Raw genomic sequence first — 20,657 nt, forward strand, 5'->3', positions numbered from 1 at the left:
TAAGACTTGCGAACCGCTATTATAACGTGTGAAGCAAGGTTACCGTGTTCGTGTATACTTGCCTGCCTGGTAGTGCGTAGGCGTTATGTGGCGTATTATTCGTTGTAGGAACACACGAAGCGTTTTTTTTTTTAGAAATGAGCCAGATCCAGAAACCGAAACTAAGTCGGATAAAACTGCAGTGGCAAGAAAAGCTTCGCAACTCTCCCCTAAAAAGGGGTGGTAAGAAAATAGTTAGGATAACGCCATGGTAACGTGTGCGCAGCTTGTATAGTTCGTTTCGCGAATGAGCCAGATATCCTGCTGTTTCACGGATCAAAATGAGCCAACTCCATTTGCCCTATGGGAGTTTGCTTTTGGCTTGACTGTTCAGACTGTTTCGTGGGTGTTTCCAGAAGCTTTTTTTTTGCTTTTTGGAGCTGGTTTATTATGAATTCGGGCGGCAATCAGAAGATAGGCGAAAGATCTGTCTCCAGATGTCAACGACGAAGAGAAGAAAGAACGAAATGAGACTGAGAGATGTGAAACAAATATTTCATTTCGGCTCACCCGTCTCTATACGAGATAACTCTGGTTATATTTATTTTTTTTACTCCCATGTTTATGATCTCAGTACTTAAGTAAGTAGCCGCCTCTTACTTGCTCTTACTAGCCCTGGCAGATCTCCCCCACCCTCTTAGAGCACGAACCACTTCATTAAGGTGAAAAAGATATGAGCAGCCTTCTTGTGAAGCGTTTTGGAAAGTCATGGCAAAAGAGCTTACTTACTACGTGAGTGCCTTCAGGCGTGCCCAAGAAAATTATGTCAGGGAAGAATTCGAAAAGAGCTGCTAATGGTGCCAAGAGGACTCACCTGCTCTCTATGTATGGTTCTACTGTTCTTGAAGCCCTGTTGCATATTTTAATTCCTTTCCCACCAAAACCCCATTGCACCATGCTTGGAAGTCAATTTGAATAAAGTTCTCAGAAGAATTCCGCATCAACTTGAGTGTTTCAATTCGATATGAGCCAAATCCAAACTTATCATCCTAATGTTGCTCAAATTCACGGCATAATTTTATATTACTTGTGGCCATAAACTTCCCCTAGCTGACGCGTATAATATAATATAATAGCTTTGACGGCGTTGTATTTAGATCCAGTAACAAACTCCCGCTTGTTGCTCAAATTCCCGTTAGGGGGATCTGGCTCATTTCGATGATTATTGGAGACCAGGTGCTGATGCTAGGGCACCCGCCAGGTGGGAGGCTTCCTTAGTCCGGGATGCCTTGGGTTATGCTGGCCATCCGTGCCCTCTCCACCAATCGTCGCTGATGTGGAAGGTCGGAGCTGGTCAGCAGGTCTACCCACTGCTCATAAGTAGGGTTGGGGTGCTCATTTCGAAAAAAAAAAAGAAACGCCTCATGTGCTTCTCGCTAATGGAACATCTGTAATTCCGTAAATTTTACTGAACGTCCGAAATACCCGCAATTTCGGATGTCCGAATGGACATACGGAAGTGTTAAATCCAGACGTCCCACGGACGTACGTGGTATGTCCATCGGCACTGAAACGGACATCTAACGGACGTCCGCTAGAACCGGAATGTACGTCCGTTGGACGGCCGACGGTCGTCCGATGGTTGCTTAGACTTTGCTGTGCCCGCATTTCTGTAACTGAAAGCACTTGCACCATCTCTGATTCCTCACCAAATATTCTGAGTTCCATACGCACACCACGGCGTACACGCTTACAGGAGTATGGGGACCGGGCGCACGTTGTAGGGCACCACGGCTGCTTTAAGGTCCCTGTAAAGATCGTTTCCCCGAAGTCCGGTGTCGATCAGGAACTCAATCGCCCGGGCTCCGGTTGATTTGGCAGGAGGCTGGCAGGGCGATGGTGTTGAAGTTCTTGGAGGCGGCGGTCGAATTGACGAACTCAAGGCGTTGGGGTTGATTAAATGAAACGAAGGGTTTATATGCAGCTATTTACAGTGGGAAAACTGGGTACATGAGCAATAAAAAGAAAGAACTTCAAACTTCAGCTAGACGCTAGCTCCGAGTGCGCACAAATCACTCGAGCTCCTCAACTTCGTCTAACTCTCCTATTCTCGGAGCGTACACAAACCGCTCGAGAAACAACGGCCGAGACCCTGTCTCGCCGCAAGATCCGTCTAGTTGCCCGGTACGGCGCTGTACCCTTAACCTCTGACGCGATCTTAACTTCGACTAGGGGGCTCCCAAATCCCAACCTAGCTTTAACGGTCGAGACTCCTTGTCCCGCCGGGAACTGCCAGCTCAGCGCTCGGACAAGAACGATTTCCAACGGCCAAGTTCGGTCTTATAAAACCTCGAGATCACCCTCTCTCGGGAACGCCCCTGTAGCGTTCGTACACGCGCAAGGGAGTGCCTAAATTACATAGACAGCTGTCACTCAGCATGCCACGGAATATTCATTGAGGCGCCGCCACCTTCGGGTCAACGGCACGCCCGCAGACGAGCAGCTTCGAGCGACCCCGCTGGGTGAAAGCGAAAGACGGCGACAGTGCGTCATGCTGACCAGGGCGCGACAACAATAGAGACACGCCGGTAATCCCACCACCTCCGTGCATCGGGCAGACGTTCCTGGAACCAGGCGGCGCTGTTTGCTTTCTCAATGGGGGATTATCCTTGAGGTATGCGGTGGGCCAGACGATCCGTCTCCCTTGCGCGCCGTGACGAATTAGCGGCGGTTGCAGCGCAGTGTCGGCAGTGCTACGTCGCTAGACAGAGCGGCGGGTTCTCACGCGCAGCCCGGGCGCCCGGCCGCTAATCTCATAAGTGGACCTTACAGCCCCTAAGTGATGATTATGATTAGAGGCCCTCCTTTTGTACTTGCTGTCAGCAACCGACTTGCCTGTCGCTTATTAACTCCATGTGTCCGAAGCCTCCTGTGTAATACCTGTATACAGGAGGCCATAGAGTTAATACTACTGCAGGAGGTTATGATGTGATGATGTGTCGTTTCAGCGAACAGCGCCACCTGTGGCAAAACGCTCGTCAGTGGCATGAGGAGCGGTGCAGCCGGTGAGGTTTTCCCCAGAACGGTTTTTTCAGTATCACAAAGGGTTTTTCAGTTCGGAAAACCCCGAGAAAAGGGACAGTCTTTACGAGAGAGAGAGAGAGAGAGAGAGAGAGAGAGAGAGAGAGAGAGAGAGAGAGAGAGAGAGAGAGAGAGAGAGAGAGAGAGAGAGAGAGAGAGAGAGTATATATTTTTATTTATCGAGCTGAGGCTGATGTGTGGGCCTCGCCCCGTGGAAGGCATGCCTAGTCCGGGATGCCTTGACCACGGTGGAAGAAAAGACTTCGTTCCACCGTGGCTTTGACTGGCCGTCCGTGCTCGGGTCGCCAGTTTGAGCTGGATATCCGTGTCTGGGCTGGCCAGGGAAGCCCTCCACTGCTCGAAGGTGGGGTTGGGAAGTCGGGGCAAGTCTGGAGTACGTTGGCACTCCCATATATGGTAGAGGGTACCAGGCTGGGGACAGTAAGCACAGATGGAAGGTTGTTGGGTGGGGAAGATGAGGTGAAGGCGGGTGGGATGCGGGCAAGTATTCGTCTAGAGCAGCCGCCAGGTTGTAGCTTCTTCTCTGGAAAGGCGCCAGTGTAGAGGGTGGGAGGCTGTGGCGAGTTTGCTTGTAATGGGAGAGAATCTCTGTGTAGCCACTCAGTGGGTGGGGTTGATCTTGAGGGGGTAGACATTGGCCACCGTCGGCAATGGCTCGGTGTATCAAATCTCGAGCCGTGGCATGAGCTGCTTCATTGCCGGAGATGGCGGCGTGTCAAGGAGCCCAGACGATGCGGATATCAGGGGTTGTCGAGCAGTTTTTGAGGATGAGTAGGGCCGATAATGAAATGCAGCCAGTCTGGTAGTTTCGGCAGGCTGTATGCGAATCGGTGTGGATAGTAACTGGTTCAGGGCGGGAAGTGGCGGCCAGGGCAACGGCTATTTCTTCAGCGACATCGATTGAGGTTGTGGGTGTAGTGGCGGCATTGATGAGGAACGTTACGTGTACGATTTACGCGAGTTACAAAGGCAGGCCACGCACATATTCACTAAGTGCATACAACAGTCTAGCAGGCGAAGTCCAAATGCCCAATGCGCGAACCTATGATGTGAAGCTACAGGTGCAAATTAATTTCTCCGCGTAACCTTCGTATTGCACAAAGCAAATTTTCCATGCCGTGTTATTGCCAGGGTGAAGTTTGGCGTAGCAAAGAGCATCATTGCAGCTAAATAATCCTGCAAAGCCGGCAAGGATGGCCGATTCAAAAATGCTGCGGCGCTGGCATTCGCCGTTGATAAAGCGCATGCAGGCGTCATGCACGAGTGGAAGTCATTGTTTTGGGGGGAAGTGCGTGGCGCCTGTTGAGATGATTTACCTAGAAAGAAAAAGGCTGCGCTTCAGGATCGATGCTCCTTCGTTTTATCAACTTTACTGTCCAAATCAGAAGAAACGACTCTTCGTCGTAGATACCTTCGTCCATCCAATTCGCTTACACCGCAGGTTTCACACTCAATTTCCCGCCCAATACACTTTTTGCTCTAAGCCTGGCACACTAGTCCACATTTTATTAGTGTGCGCATAACCCCGAACTCCCACCCTTTCCTTCCCTCCTCCCCCTCCATGAGCTGTGGAAGAACCTGATTACCAGCGATCACCTGGGCATCCAGCAGCTTCTGGCATCTAGGGCATCGGTCACCCGATCATCACTTGAGTTTCCAAACTAGGGAAGCACTCCGACGTTATGGCTCATGAAGTTTCGTGCTACTACTTCTACTGTACTTGGTGGCAGTGAAGGAACAGGTCAACTCACAGGACCTCTTTTTTTTTTTTTTTTCGGAGTCCTCGCGTGAGGGCTCATTTCAGGTTTTAAATGTGTTATTTTTGTTTTGAAGTAATTGCGGGAAAACGCTGGATTAGATGCACATTGGGATGTCGCCTGTTCATTTTCATTTCTTTCCATATTCGATTTTTTTTTGTTTTTAGGTAACCGCATTCGTGTGCTCAATTAGGTGGAAATTTGTGATTTTGTAACCTAATGTTGATTTCATGCTGTATTTTTAGTTTCGTGCGACGTACTATGGTTCAAAGATATCAATACTCGAATTCGACGATTTTTCGTTTTCGTTGGTTACATTTTTGTTTACAGAATTTCAAAAACAAAAACGAGTGCCAATATAATGAAAAACTGCTGGCTCTACTGAAACCAGGGGAAAGCTCCATGACACTAGAATCACTGAGACCCATCTGTCTCGATTCGACGAAGGATAAGAACTGTCTGTACTTACATTAGATAACACACAGAACACGTCCAGTCGCAGTCATCGTTCGCCATCGTCCTCTTCTACAAAATCTGCGACCACTTCTTTGTCCTCGAAAAAAAAAAAAGAATTCCACAACCTCGCGCGTGACGAAAAAAAAGCAGTGGATTTGTAGGTGTCATCGTTGAACCGGTCCTTGCGCTTGTACTTCCGACAGTGGCTAGGTTTCCTACATGGCCCCGTTCGGGTCTATCCGAGCAAACCGTAGGCTTGCTGACTTTTCCTGCGCCGGTATTTCCAAGTGCGACGATGTGCGAGAAAAGCATTTCTTTTGTAGTCGTCGTTTGCATGCTGTTTCATCGATGTCTGGACGCTGTCCTTTTCGCTACGATGACCCCGATTTCTGCCAGGCACAGGTTTCGCGACGCAAATTTCCGTTCGCGCGTTGGTTCCAAGACCGTTTGAAGGCAATTATTTGGATTTTAGTCAATGTCTTTTTCATGTGTAACCGTCCTTCTCGTTACCCGCACGCCCACCTTATCTCGGTTCCAGCTTTTGTCGATATGGTTGTCAGGTGAACACCGTGCCTGTTTCAAGGAGACGTTATCAGTGATGTCGTCACCTCTGTCGTGGCTGTCGCTTGTTGAGGAATATAGATTGGGCGAGTCATGCTCTTCCGCACGGTTTCTTACTGTCAAGGCGGTACGGAATTAGCTTCGCTGTGAGGCCCCCTTGAGTAGACTGGCTATTTTGAAAATCATCGGGCAGGTCTGAACTAGAAACGCCTAGATTAGGTAAACTCTTAACATTGTTTTGGCGCTGAGTATTCTGTCGTTTCAGGGTAGGCAGGTCCAATGAAGGGCCACTGAATGTTAGGATGTGGACCCTCGTGCGCAAGCATATCTTAGGGTTCCGGTTCTACTTGGGCAGTAGCCGTAGGTGTCGTTCCCGGCAGCGCGGTCTCGTTCCTACTGTCCTCGATACCAATTATTACGATTCTGCGCGCCGCTACCACGTTCGCGCGTCCTGCAAGTTGCGGAGTGCTCCCGTGCTTTGTGGCTAAGCCTACCACTACCTGCGCCTTTCGCGTTGGCGCCTCGTTGACGGTGACTCAAGCCGTCGCAGCGCAGCCAACGGTACAAGTTGAAACTTGCCCCGGCAAAGCGGACGCCGTAGCCGAGATCTCCCTTCACCCCTCTCGGACTTAACGAGCACCGCTACTGCCGGCCCCTCACGAACTCGGAAAGAGTGTTTGTATGCGTCTGTACTATTTGCGGGCCGTGTGCACAAAGCGCTAGGAGAACTGCTTGACCGTTAGCTCATCGGGCATAAATAAGGGGTGCCTCTGAGCGCAGAACTCATTCGTTTTGCAGCAGCGAATCCGTGCTGTCGCTCTGCTCGAGTCTTGTACTATAATGTCGCTCGTAAGGGTATTGTTCCTGTATTGCTTCGGCTCATCTCTCGTAATGCAGTAAACCAGTTAAGTTTGCCTTCGGCATCTTGTCATCACTAAGGCAGCAACTTTTGCTGGCAACTCAACCACCACACTACCTCGGACGGAGCCCGGTTTGGGGACGCCTTCCCGAATGTAACACAGTCTATGCAGTCACACACCTACATTAGGATTTACATTAGGCCCAGAAGCGTCACCGTGCTAATTGATGTTCGGTTAGCCGGTACCAGGGGGTGAGATGGGACTCGTTCATAAGATCACCTCATGGGAACTGCGTCGCTTGCTTCAGTATGAATTGCATGCTACAATGTGGTCTCGGGACTCAGCGATGTCCATAAACTCTTTTGTAGCGAAAGCTACACTACGCTGCCTCGGGCGCTCTTCACGGGGTGACCAGTTTTGACCTTGAGAGCTAGAGGTCAAACCATGACCCTTTCCGCAAGCGCCCGGCGCGGAGCAGCGGCCCGATGGCGGGGAGAGATAGGCGAGGAGGGAACGGAGACGTGCGCGGAACCCGTGTCGGCACCTGACGGAGGAAGGCGAGGAGGCCGCCGCCGCAGCGATAAGCGCGCGCACAGAGGCCACGTGCGGCGCAGAGCCGCGTGCGATGGAGGAAGACGAACATCCAGCTGTTGTCGCTCGTACAGCGGCGAGGCTTAAAAAACGCTGTGAGGCGAAAAAAGATGACGGATAAGCAGTGTATTTATTGCAAACATGTCTGTATATCATTACGAAACCACACCGCGGCCACACCTCGACAATGGGCCTGGCCAGGGCAGTGAAGCTTTCGCTATCGACCAGGGCTAAGCAAAGCTAAACCACAGCAATATTTTTTATCGGGCGCAGTGCGTGCGTCTTGCGCCGTGCGCAACGTGAACGAGCAGCCGACGCGTGAGCGGCATCCACACAAGGAACGGTTCGTCCCTCTAATTAATGACCCACTAATTAATGACCCACGTGCTTAAAAACCATCGTACTCCACTACGAGAAGTTTTACAGCTTCTTAAAAACATTCCTAAGGGGCTAGTTTGCGTATTTTATAAATATGTCGCTTTTCTACTCGAACAAAGCATAAAACTCTCGTTTGCCGAGAGCGAGCGCCATCTAGTACAAACTAGCTAAGCTAAAAATGTTTTATTTCTTCAAAAATGTTTCTTTATTTTTTATCTGAGTAACAAGCATCCTGAAGCTTTCAAAGTGCTCGCCTTTCCTGACCTTCCTTTATTCCTAATATTCAGAGAGAAAGAAAAAACGTCCGAGGACACTCCTAATGTGTTGTGCACGCGAAAGCATGAATATCCAGTTGAACGCCGCCTGGCGTTGTCGAAGGACATCGAAACCATGCCTCTTGAGGCGCTTTGCTTTGGAATCCGCTGTAACGCTTTCGAATGGCTTCGATCTATTCCCTACGCCCTGAACGGCTGCTCGTTTCTGCCGCCGTGTAATGGGTGAGTTGACGACGGTAGTGAATTTCGATGCTTGTCTGTTCACTCTTTGGTCGGCGTTCTTCTGCTCCCTTCACCTGCGGTGTGTTGGCGCAGACGACCACATGTCGCTACTGCAGAGTTTAAGCTCGTGCTGTGAAGCGAATCCTGCTATGGAACGCTTCACAAGGAGCCGTTTCGCTTTTACGGACGCCTGATTTTTCGTTCAATGGGCCATTTATTGCTTTAAAAATAAAACGGGTGCTGTGTAATTTCTTTTTTGACAGCGGGGCGGTCTAAGCTTGAACTTGGTCCGGTGGCGAAGACGAAAAAAATACCAAGAAATACAGTATTATAACAGAGAAGCCGACTTTCGTTCCTGCTTGAGTGTGAGCACAAGGGGCATATGTGCATGCGCACCCCTTACTATACCATTTTAAAGGTGATAGTCTTTCTTGGGCTACTAAAGCGCGAAAGAAATTGGCGCAACTTGCATTAGTGGTGCAAGGCTGGAGAAACAGCGAAGTTGGGGGTCGACCTAACTTCTTCTCCCCTGGGACCCGCTGTCAGTAGAGAGGTTTAGCATAGCGGCTAGCGTGCCCTAACGCTACGGCGGCTGGTTACCGGGACCGGACTGCGCATGCGTGCGCCACGTGGGCAAGGAGGTCGCCCGTCAGCGGAACGAATGCGCGGGCTCGGCGAGGCATAGATGCCCGTTCCCGCGGAACGAACGCGCACTTGTCCAGTTGGGTCCCGGCACCCGCCACCATAGCGTTAGTGCACGCTATAGCCACTATGCTAAAACTCTCTAGGGTGGGGGACCGACCGGAAGGGCCTTGTAAAACCTGGCTAAACTTGGCCTCACCCCTCAACATTTAGCCTAGCTTAGCAAGAAGTTCGCAAAACCTAACAAAACTTAGCAAAGACTAGCAAAACGTAGAATAACAGCAACACCGGAAGAAGCTATATTACGCAGAGCTCCGCTGTTTCTCCAACCTTGCTACACTAGTGCACGCTGCGCCATTTTTTTTTCTGGCTGGCCGAAATGCGCAAGTGTACTGAGTTCCTCGTTCGGGGTTCTTGTCTTCGCAGACGAGACCGAGCTCCGGTGGCACGCCAGACACCTGCAGGAGGTCATCGTGAAGCTCAACTCGACGCTGGTGACCCTGCTGCGGCAGCGCGACCGCCAGCTCACCCGCAGGAACCACCACTACGACCTCGTCACGGCCGTCATCCAAGCGGTGTCGCTCAAGAGACGTGAGTGCGGCTCTCTCACTGCATGCTCTAACCATGGTGCACGTCGTCGTCTGCACGCGTATAGTGCCTAGAATATACTATTCTAGGCACTATAGCACGCGGCGAGAGCGGCGGGCCTTTCCGCGGGGGTGACGTCACTGTTGCGCCAAGGGTATCACTGGCGGAGCAGAACGAAGCGGTTGTCTGCTCAGAAGACGTCGTCTGCCAACAGAGATCAAGTAATTCTGGTCTGCCAACAGCCATATTTTGCGTTCAAGCATAGGAGGCTCAAACCGTCACAATCTTTTATGCACGTTTGAAGCCTCGGTGAGGCGAGCTAGATTCCGCCCCCCTGTGGGCGCAAGGCCGCCTCTGCTGACTGACTGAACAAGCGTCATTGAGAAAAAGTAAGAAGGAAGGGATTGGAGACGGAAAGGAGTGGAATTCATGGGCGGAACCCTAGGTCCAGGGCCCCAGTGGCGAATGTTACTGTCTTCGCTCTCTCCAGCAGGCTGAGTTCGTCCTGTGGAGATGTGCTTGCCAGGGCCGCCTCCAATCTATTCAGTGTGGTAGGGTGCATGCTGAGGTGTCGCTGGTGCCTGTTCCCCATATGACTGGGCAGGGCTACGTGGCGTAGAAGGGCGCGGCTGTCTCGCCGCATTGCCAGCAGTATTCGTCAAGGTCTCGATGTTGGTGTCGCAGCATCTTGGACCATCTGGATTTGTATGTGCACGTATTGGTCTGTATTTCTCGCAGGTTTTGCGCTTCCGAGGCAGTGAGACCTTTATGTGGAGGTGAGAATTGGACCCTCAGCTTCCGGGCTACGCGTATAGGGTTTTACCATGAGTTGGCGCTGTGTAAGGACGCGTGGTGGTCCCGTCGGCTGCGTGGTATATATGTGAGTGCATATAAGTGAGTCGTTCATGTCCCAGGTTCCATGCGCAGCCAGTGCCATCTACTGGTTAGTTTCGAAAACTCCTATTGTTTCTAAAAGAACCCCCAATGTTCGGTATCAGTAGTCTAGGGGTAGAACGCGGATTCTGGCGCGAACGGCATGGGTTCGATCTGCATCAGTGTCAAAATTTTTGCAGGACCCGTGATTATATCGCGAATATTTCGCGAAGCACAGGATAGAAGGTATTTCCCAGGTCTATTCGCGCCTTGGCCGCACTTTGGAAATCAGCATCGAGACATTCAAGTATACACTACAAGCAACGCAAAGGTTGGCAAGAAGGTTCTACTCCTTGGTACCATACAGTTTTGTTATACATGCAGGTAATGTCATGGAGGAGATTGGTAATAGTTACATTACCAGTTATAAGAAGCTGGCGTCTAGGCTCTACTAGCAGATAAACGGAACATTTCTTGACTAACGCTTACGTTATCATAGCAAATTTCCTCATTTGCAAAGTTCTCCTGAATATGATATGTAGCAAGTTGCTAGCTCTTATGACTCCAAGTGGACATAGTCGTAAACTTCGCTTTCTTACTGGCCACCACCCTTCCGGATACTGGATATTGGATAAAAGCTGGACTGGTGCTCTCGGCATTATAGCTATTTTACGATTCCTGGTATTTGTCCAATATCTCTCGTGGGAGACACTAAAAAATTCATTACAATTCTTCACTACGACGAACTTTCCCCCCATAGAAAAATTCCCCAAATGTCAATCCACTCACTCGAGTGGTTGTCAGAGTGAACGGGAGTGGTTTTGAGGTCGTAGTGGCGGCATTTCTGTCACGTACGAACTAGAAAGCGCTGCGACAGCGAGCTAACGAGGTTTTCATGACGCGCCCCGAAGAAGACGAACGAAAGAGAAAAAAAAAAAAAAAAAGAGCTAAAGCTTTATACACCGGTGCTACCAGGTGTCTGCTCGAAGGGAGAAGTCCCAAATTTGAATTTGAATGCTGCATGTAACGCTTTGCTAGCGCTCGCACGTTTTGAGGAAGTAAAAAAAAAGACATTTTTTTTTCTTTCCTTGGCGCGATCTTTCAAGATGTGAGCAGCGGCCGCCACGTTTTTGGTTTTGTCCGGGGAGTCCATATACCGTTGTACGTTACATCAGGTTCATCGGTAGCAACATTTTTGGCTGCCTTCGTAGAGCGGCGAGAGAGCCTAGAGTCTTTCTAGGAAGCTGCTTTACGTTCTAGGAATCAGCGTAGCGGTATACTGAGTAAAAAACCCGTCGTCGGCGGCGTCTAACAGGAAAATGATGCAAATCCGCGGTACTGCTCCGCATTTAAAGGAGCCATGAAGACAAAATACAAGTTGGGTTTATTAGAAAGACTGCTTAGTCCCTATAACAATGATACCAATATCATCGCAATCTTCGAACAAATGACGGAGATATTGAAGAAAACGTGTGAGGCAGTCGCGACCCCCTAGCCAGTTTCCTGCAACTTTTCTATGACGTCACGGAACCTTGTTTGTGCGATTGGCGGCCGCCTAAATGACCTGTCGCGACGACACATGACTGGACGTCTGTAATGGGGCCTCTAGTTTCAATTGACCGCATCACTTGAATGCTAACGTGCAGTTAACGCACTGAAAATTATATTCTATTGTTGGCCCGTATGACGTCATTTTTGCTCATAATACGTCAATGTGGCGCAAAATTTGAAAGTTTTTAAATACTTCTTGCTTTTTAAAAAAAAAAAAAACATCTGTTGTGGCTCTAATGGAGCTGAGTGAGATACTGAATCCTAGTTCTTTCAAATTAAACGAAGTTGTATTTTCTCTTCATGGCTCCTTTAACAGCGCGCGTGTCTCATTGTTTAAATGCAAGGATCGCGTTGATACGCAACGCCTGGGCATGCGCAGAGCCAAGCGAAAAGTGGAAAGCACACCGTTCCACCGCACCGGCGTCACCCATGCGGCTCAGCAGTCACCAGCGAGCCAGGTCACTCTGCGCGGCTGTAGAATTCTCAGAAAAATCGTCCAAGCAATGTCGGTCCACAGCCAACATACTAACGTAGAATTTCTAAAAAAAATTGGCCGCGTATCTGCTCCTTTCGTTGCAAATGTCGACAAAAGTCTTTGTCGACATAAAACGGTAGTCTTTGTCGACATCTGTTAAGGAAATGCCTCCCTTCTCTTTGTCACTTACCTCTCATGCTGTTCCTCTTCCGTCGCGCTCCTCCCAAGGCAAACGCACTACAGGTTTGCTCAAGCCAATTTAAATTTACCGCGTTCTGCTGCTCCAGGCCGGGTCCCTCGATGCCAATGCTGCCGTACGGCGGAGATGCGCGTGAATCGTGGTGCCCTACTTCAACGTTTATAGAACCGCGTTGCCCTACTCCACGTGCATTCCAAGCAGAACGTGGAACCGATCTAGTGCAAGCTTTCGTAACTGTTGCCGCTTGATTTCTTAAAATGCCACGAGAAGGTATAGTGGCGCGGGCGACAGCAGGTGGCGGAGTGAATTTTTTTCTGCACTGGATGTAGTATTCCATTTCGCAAAAATCAAGCATCTATGAATTGTTTTATAAAGGAACACTGTAAATATCACTTATGTGTTGATTTTCTGTCTTCTGTTTGCGTAATGTCTTGTTCTTGTTCGACAATGTTGACAAGTATATATATGAACATTGACACCGGACTTAGACGTTTAGATTTGGCTGTGAGTATTTAAGACTATTGCGCAGTTTTTTTTTTTTTCACTTTGGCTGGGTGGCTGAATCGCGTCACAGACAGATAGACAGACAGACATACAGGCAGACCAAAATTTCTCGGTTTAAGTAGCCCAAGAAAGACTATAGTCTTTAATATCACGCACCAATTTCGGAAAGCTCGGAAACAAGACCCGAAGGAAAACTCGAAAATACTATACTGTCGGCGCAAAACTTGGATAAGCAATCAGCGGCGTTCGATTGAACATGGATGTTTTCGCATTCACAACTCATAGGATGTGCTTGGTTGCCTTCTGATTTTTGTGAATACTTGAATGCTTTGTTAGCGTATAACTTTTTGGCGCGTTTAAATTTCTTTCTGAGAGACGGGGCGCGTGGTGAGCGGGAGAGGAAGGCTGTGATAGTGGGAGGACGTGATAGTACTTTGTAATCGACACCGAAGTGAATAATACGGAACATTATGAACGTTACGGAACGCTATGTTGGCTAGTTGCTTCCGTTGCAACAATTTGACGAAAAACATTTCTCTCGAAAAGTGTGTTGAGCGCAGTTGTTGAGTCGAGATATATTTTATTGCGATGATGCCTCCAATCAACTCAAAATCCAAGGAAGCCACAACAGAAGTATGAACGGTCTGTCGAGTAACCGCTCCTGAAGCACCATACTACTGAACCGGTGAATTAATGCACCAGCTTTTTTTGCCGCCTATTATGTTCTGGTGATGCCATCACAGACGCCTTACACTTCAACGCATTGGGGGCTTGGCTGTTCATAACTGTCTCTGTTGCCATCTATGGCAGGGTGCTAATGTTCACGTTGTTCGAATTAGACGAAAGACACTGGTGACGAGCGCTTAATGTATTAATCACCCAGATAGTGACGATTCGAGCAACCGCGATGTATGAATTGGCACTGCTGCTCCGGAGGCAAACGCAGGATGTTTACGTGGCCTGTGTTTATATGATGACGATGATGATGATGACGACGACGATGATGATGATCATGTTTTGGCTCATACCCACAAGAGGGGTTAACTTTATTAGAAAGGCAGGTCAAAGGCCAGGGGGGGAGGAAGGGAATGGGGAGGACGGAGCGCAGTCCTTATGACGTCGTCTTCAAGGGATCTTTTCAGAAGTCGTGCAGACCACTGCTAAACTGTCCGTACTAGGCCGCTTTTGGTGGCATAAATGATGATTTCGAAGAGTGTGTTGTGTGAGAGGGATGTTGGGTCGATGTAAGTTGAGGTGTCGGGGTGAGGGCGAGTGAATGTACGAAAGCGGGAAAACTTGGGGCAGCGCCAGATGAGGTGGTGGAGATCGGCTGCGATGGAGTGGTGGCAGTAGGGACATCGGGGGGCGTGCTGTGGATAATACCATCGTCGAATTGCCTTTTTCTTTTCTATTCGTCTTGCTTTTCTATGTGTATTCATTTTCTTGTTGTCACTTTGCGTCTGTATTAAGTGCGAATGCACTTTATAAGCGACCCTGAATTCCGGTGACCGCCGTCCGTCCACATAGCAACAGCTGCGGGTGCGCGCGCTCCTCGTCTTCCTTGGCAACGGGGGGAGATGGGCGCGCGCTGCCTGGCCGCTGACATGGCACATACCCACGTGGGGGATTGGCCAGGAATCGGGCGTGAGAAGGGCTAATGCACCCGCTTAAAGGAGTACTGACACGAAATTTCAAAGCTGAGATCCGCTCTAGCAATCAAGTACAACGACAACACAAATAGGTGTCTGTGAATAAATGCATCTTTCTTTCTTTGTAGTTGTGTATGTGTGTGTGTGTGATCTCTCTTTCGCGAACATTACCGAACCGCGCAAATTCAACTCATGCATTCGCACTTTCACATTCTTCCCCTCGGGGAAATGCGGGGAAAATTTTACTCGCCGCAGCGGCTCAGTGGCTAAAGCCTTGTGCTGCTGAGCACGAGGACGCGGGTGCGATTCACCGGCCGCGGTGGCTGCTTTTCTGATGGAGACGAAAAGCAAATACGCCCGTGTGTGCGAGATTTAGGCGCATGTTAAAGATCCCCATGTGGTCAAAATTAATCCGGAGCACGGCGCTCCTCATCGCCTGCGTTGCGTCGGCGCGTTAAACCCCACAATCAATCATCACTTTGCATCTATATCGATCTCGTCTTGGCCAATCCCCTTGAGTGGGTGTGCGCCATTTCTCGTGCACAGCGAGCATGGGCCCTAACCAGCCAAGGAAAACAGCAGCGCCTCCTCCTTAGATGTTGCTCTTCCGGCTCCAGTTCCATCCCACAGCCGTCGCCGTGAAATCAACACGGGATGAAGATCGATTGTGGGTGCCTCCGCTGCAAGACCAGACGTATACGAGGCCCTGAATTGCATCAAGGCCCCTGCTAAGGGCGGCGGGAGAAAGTAATCTCGTTCGTAGAGCTCATTTTCATTTTGATGTTAGTGGCTGTCATTTTGCCTCATTCATCCTTGGCTGTAGATTTCCAAGCCGTCGCTGTAGGCAACGGCTGTAAAGCGGCTTTCAAAACGCCAACTTATAGGGCGCACTTCGGCTGTATGTACCGCGCTTGGAACGGTCCTGGACGAAACGCAGGTTACGAGTTCCCACGTATTTCTCGAGAACTAGGTAAACGGGCAAATTGAAATCCAAAGTCATGGTGAACGAAACGGAGGAGCCAAATTGACGGAAATTTCCCTCCGTCTCTATATGGTCGTCAACCAGGACCTCCGCGATCAGTTTACAGGATCGTGGCTTATTAAACTGAAGTCATTCAGGCTCACCGATCAGGTTACAGAGTACCGACCTCTGAAATAAACCAGAGCTTGAAATGGGGCTAGTTGGTTTTTTACTCGGAACATTGCTGGCGCTAGGCGGGACAAGGACGACGAATTACACACAACTGGAGCGCACACAACCAACTGATTTATTAATCACAACAAAGACAACTTATAAAGGAAAAATTCAGATGTCGTGAAAGGTGGAGTTAATCAATCTCGCTGAAAATGAATACAATATTCGTCATGCGCATGCGCTTGCCTACGAACTTCACGTGAAGGCTTCACGTGAGCGACCCATTCCTGATAAGGGACTCTTGTGATGTCACGCTTTTTTTGAGCAACTCGCCGGCGATCCCATGCTTCTCTGTGGACGCAAAGGACCTTTTTTACAGCATCCCTCGAGAACGCATTCTGATCGCTGTTGAGGAGGCTATTGACTCCTACGGACCTGTGAAATTTCAAAATGAGGCAGGCACTGCGAGCAACAACTTTGTGCTCTTAATCAAGTTCTACCTCGAGTCCTTGCTCATCAACCACGACGATGATGTGTATGTCCAGTCCGACGGAATTGGAATAGGTTCATGTATAGCGCCGGTGCTTTCTGACATATTTTGGCACAAGGCAACCGCATTTTGGAAAGTGTATTACCAGATTTGCATGTGAAGAAATGCTTCCGGTATGTGGATGATTTTTTGGTTTGCTTAAAGCCAGGTACTGACATTGAAAGTAGCATCCTTCCAATCATTGCAGCATTTGAGTCTGCGCACCAGGGCCTTGATTTCACATATGAAAAACCTGTTAATGATGCCATTCAATTCCTTGACATTAACCTGAAGACGGGACTGTTACACACGTGTTGGTGCTATCGCACGAGAGGAGAGAAGGCGCTGCTGCCATACGATTCGGCGCACTCAAAGTTGATTAAGCGAGCCATAGCCACTTCTTGCATGTCGCAAGCCATCAAAAAATCCTGCGAACACAGAGTCACTGAAAGTGTATCTTTTCAAATTGACCGTCTAACAAAAAGTGGGTTCACTAATCAAGTACTTGTCTCTGTTGCAGAAAAAGTGTTAAAAACAGTGGCAAAGAAGATTAACAGAAAGAAAGACAGCAAAAAACCAAAGAAGCGGCCGATCGTTCTGCAGTACATCCACAAATTTTCCCACAGGTTAAAGAAGGTTGGCACAAGCCATGATGTCCCTGTTGTTTTTTCCGCTCACAAAAAACTAAAAATGCTGTTCAAGATGACTAACAAAACCAGATATGCTAAACAAACAGGATGTGGCATTAAGCACACAAGTAAGTTTGTCGCGTGCTGCTCCGGGGTTGTCTATAGGATACCTTTGTCATGCAGGAAGGCTTACATTGGCCAAACTGGACGCTGCGTTAACGAACGACTCAGAGAACACAAAAATATGTGCAAGCAAGTCTCAGCCCCAGGGCACTTGGCTGCCCACTGCGCCAGACATGGGTGCTCTGCGAAATTCGAAAGCACCACGATCCTCTTTGAATCTTCGGAAACGATCACCCGCGAGATATGGGAAGCTTACGCCATCCGAAAAGAAAAAGACTATCAGTTCGCCATCGATTGCACTGTCGACAACTGAGATGGCACTACTTGACAGTTCGTAGGCAAGCGCATGCGCATGACAAATATTGTATTCATTTTCAGCGAGATTGATTAACTCCACCTTTCACGTCATCTGAATTTTTACTTTATAAGTTGTGTTTGTTGTGATTAATAAATAAGTTGGTAGTGTGCTCTCCAGTTGTGTGTAATTCGTCGTCCTTGTCCCGCCTAGCGCCAGCAATGTTCTGAAATAAAGTCCTCACGCGATTCTGGAGGGCGTTTTAACCGTCAACCTGCAGTGTGTACCGATCGGCTGCAAAACCACGATCAAGAAAACAGAGGACCCAGGTTCAGCGGCGCATCCGATTGACTGTTCCAGGGTCAGGACGAACAGGCGGAGCATGTGTCTCGACCGGCAAAGAGGAGGGAAGCCGTAAACAGGGTCAGGCTTAACGAGACATTTATCCTAAAGACAGTACGCACGTATTCACACAAAACACAACAAACAAATCCACACAAACTAACAACGAACTGCCAGACACTCTACACTAAATTAACTACGATCACATGTAACATTTCTCCCCTAAAAAATCTGCAATGTCCTAGGACGAGAGTTCAGTAGTTACGAAGCCTACCTAATACGTTGGCGGTGACGTGTGGGAGGCTTGTGGACACAATCTACCGTGTTAGCTGGGAACCACAGGAAGCAGGGCACGGACTTCGGAGCGTTGCCGTTGTGGGGGCCGTTGTAGCAAAGGACGACGGTTCGATGCCGTTGCCCGATGGCACTCGCCCGTCGCCGCTGGGGCCGCCAAGGCATGGGTTAGCGGTGCGTCGGGGAGACTGGAGCCGATGCGTCGTCCACCCAGGCTCGTGTAGCGACGTCGGTGACTTGGCCGCGTCAAGCCTGGCTGGGCCGTTCCAAAACCTTGCAACTTCGTTCCGCTTTTGGCTGGTTGGTTGGTTGGCTGGTTGCCTGAGAGCATACCCACGCGGGGGATTGGCCAAGAAGCTTTGTACATAGCCAGGATGTGAACTATATTGTTTCATCTCTTGATCTCCTACCTCCCTCCTCTTCCTAGTCTTTCTTTACTTGGGCGTCGTTGCGGGAATTGTCCTTGACTCATGTCTCTGTTCCGGTGTCAGAAAAAAAAGGCGGACAACGAGTTCACTCACATCTTCAGACCCCGGCGTCATCCCCTGTCGGGCTACAGAACTATAACTAATAAAACGGAAGAGCCAAGTTGACATGAATCTTATGGAGATTTCTGTGACACCGTGAAAAAAAAATAATTTGCCGCCCCTTTCTAGAGAAAGTTGAGGGAAGCGCGAAAGCTTTCGCTCACCGAAACTGCCTCAAAAGTGCGTGAAAACCTTCGCTGAAAGTGTGTCCAATCGATCGTCAAACCTTCGAAGACCAAAGTCGCAAACGGAGAACGAACCCATGCGACGACTCATCGCGCTCTAAGTAAACGCGTACGTGATAATTATGAGATAAGGGTATACCGTTGTTGTGCTGCTTCGTCGTGATCGATGCTTGTTTTGTCTTATCTAGAACCGTTACTCTTTAGCGATTTTCAAGTAACCGCTTTGATACTGTTAGAAAATGTGGTCTGGTTGGGAAGACGACGAAATAGAAACAAGAAGCGAGTAGCCACCGCACGGGCAGCGGAGCTCGTGACATCATCATCATCCTCAGAATTGGACAGAATCACCCGTTGCAAGGCCGCCAATAAACTGGTGCACCTTTAACCGCGTCTGCCTCCTGGTCTTCAACAATTTGGTGCCGTTACCAGGATGGAAGGACTACACAGTTGAAGACCCCAACCGATAAGGCAAGACTATAGAAGAGGACGCACCAGCCACGGACAGCGAAACGAATCATCTCCCGCCAGAACGACATCAACGTACTGGGCCTCACTATGGACCGTCTGAAACGAAAACGCAGTACGCTCTGCGCATCAACCACAAAGATCATCAACGAGATGAAGACCATGCTGGATGTTAACCCACTACCTATCGGTGAGCTGAATGAACACCTCAATATGCTCAAACAAAAAAAGACTGTTTTAACAGTCTTGGACAAAGAGATAGAGCAGCATGTGCCAGATGAGGAACTAGATGAGGAATATGCCACAGCTGAACATTACCAGGACTCAATCGATCGCATGATCTATCGCTCCGAGAGACAACTTGCGGCCACGTGCCCTTCGACGATTAGTACAAGGCAGGAGGTCGCTCCATCCAGCGAAATAGTTCAGGTTCGACTACCGAAATTGGAGATACAGCCTTTCGATGGAGAATTTATTCAGTGGCCACAATTTTGGGACCAGTTCGAGTCTACAATACACAAGAACCCATCGCTTGCCACCGTTGATAAATTCAAGTACCTGCGCAGCTATCTGAAGGGGAAAGCGGGAGCCCTTATTGGTGGCTTGCCGACAACCAACGAGAGCTACCCCATAGCAATCGAACTGCTGCTGCAGCGTTTTGGTGACAAAACCTTGTTAATCAATGCGCATATGAGCAACTTGCTAAACCTATCTAAAGTGGCCTCGTGCGACAACTTGACTGGCCTTCAGACGCTTCATGAGCGGATTCAGACCAACATGAGATCACTGAAGAATCTCGGTGTGGACGTAGCGGCCTACGGAATACTGTTGAGGACTCTACTATTGCAGACTTTGCCCCGTGAGCTCGTGCTCAAGTTCAACGAACACACGTTAAAGGAAGTACCAGCACGAGAACCGGGAGGTCAACGGCCCGATGAACTCTCGATATTGCTTGACCTGTTGCAGCTAGAAGTACGGAGTCGGGAAATTACTCCCATTATTACTGGAGCAAGAATCGACACGCAAGTTCAAACTCAGTCAATCAAGAGGCAAGTCAACGACAGTCTTCAAGGTTCTGCCTCCACGCTGACAGTAAGGTTGTCTAGCGATAGATGTCTGTTCTGCAACTCGAATGAGCATAACACGAACGACTGCATGGCTCGGCTTCCTTTAAAAGAAAAGAAGGCCTTGTTGAAAAAACAAGGTTGTTGCTTTCGCTGCGCTGCTCCATTTCACCGCGCCAAGGAGTGCAAGAATGCCAGAATGCTTAGATGCCAAAATTGCAAGGGCCGACATATCTCTTCGTTGTGCGACCCAACTTCGAAACGCCCATCAATCGAAAAAATGGCGACTGGGGCTAGTTCGGCGGCTGAATCGACAACTCCACAGAGAACAGTTTTTCTTCAAACGGCATACGTATGGGCCAAGGGCACAGCTAATAAGCACCTGGTGAGACTGTTGCTCGACGGAG

The 20,657-nt window shown here is 49.2% G+C and overlaps 1 protein-coding gene across 5 annotated transcripts in view; it reads left to right on the forward strand.

Moving 5' to 3' along the window:
* LOC144153039 (uncharacterized) overlaps positions 1-20,657 on the forward strand; it is a 381,412-nt gene that overhangs the window by 51,359 nt on the left and 309,396 nt on the right. For all 5 annotated transcript variants that reach the window (XR_013319276.1, XM_077684676.1, XM_077684675.1 and 2 more), the window contains exon 2: positions 9,250-9,414. Coding sequence is in view for 4 of the 5 variants with exons in the window: in XM_077684676.1 (XP_077540802.1) it covers positions 9,250-9,414 (165 nt within the window). In the remaining variant the exon portion in view is untranslated. The remainder of the gene's footprint in view (positions 1-9,249; positions 9,415-20,657) is intronic.

This window comes from Haemaphysalis longicornis, unplaced genomic scaffold (genome assembly GCF_048455015.1).
Source record: "Haemaphysalis longicornis isolate Haplotype H1 unplaced genomic scaffold, Haemaphysalis longicornis Haplotype H1 scaffold_9, whole genome shotgun sequence".
In the NCBI taxonomy this organism is placed as follows: domain Eukaryota; kingdom Metazoa; phylum Arthropoda; class Arachnida; order Ixodida; family Ixodidae; genus Haemaphysalis; species Haemaphysalis longicornis.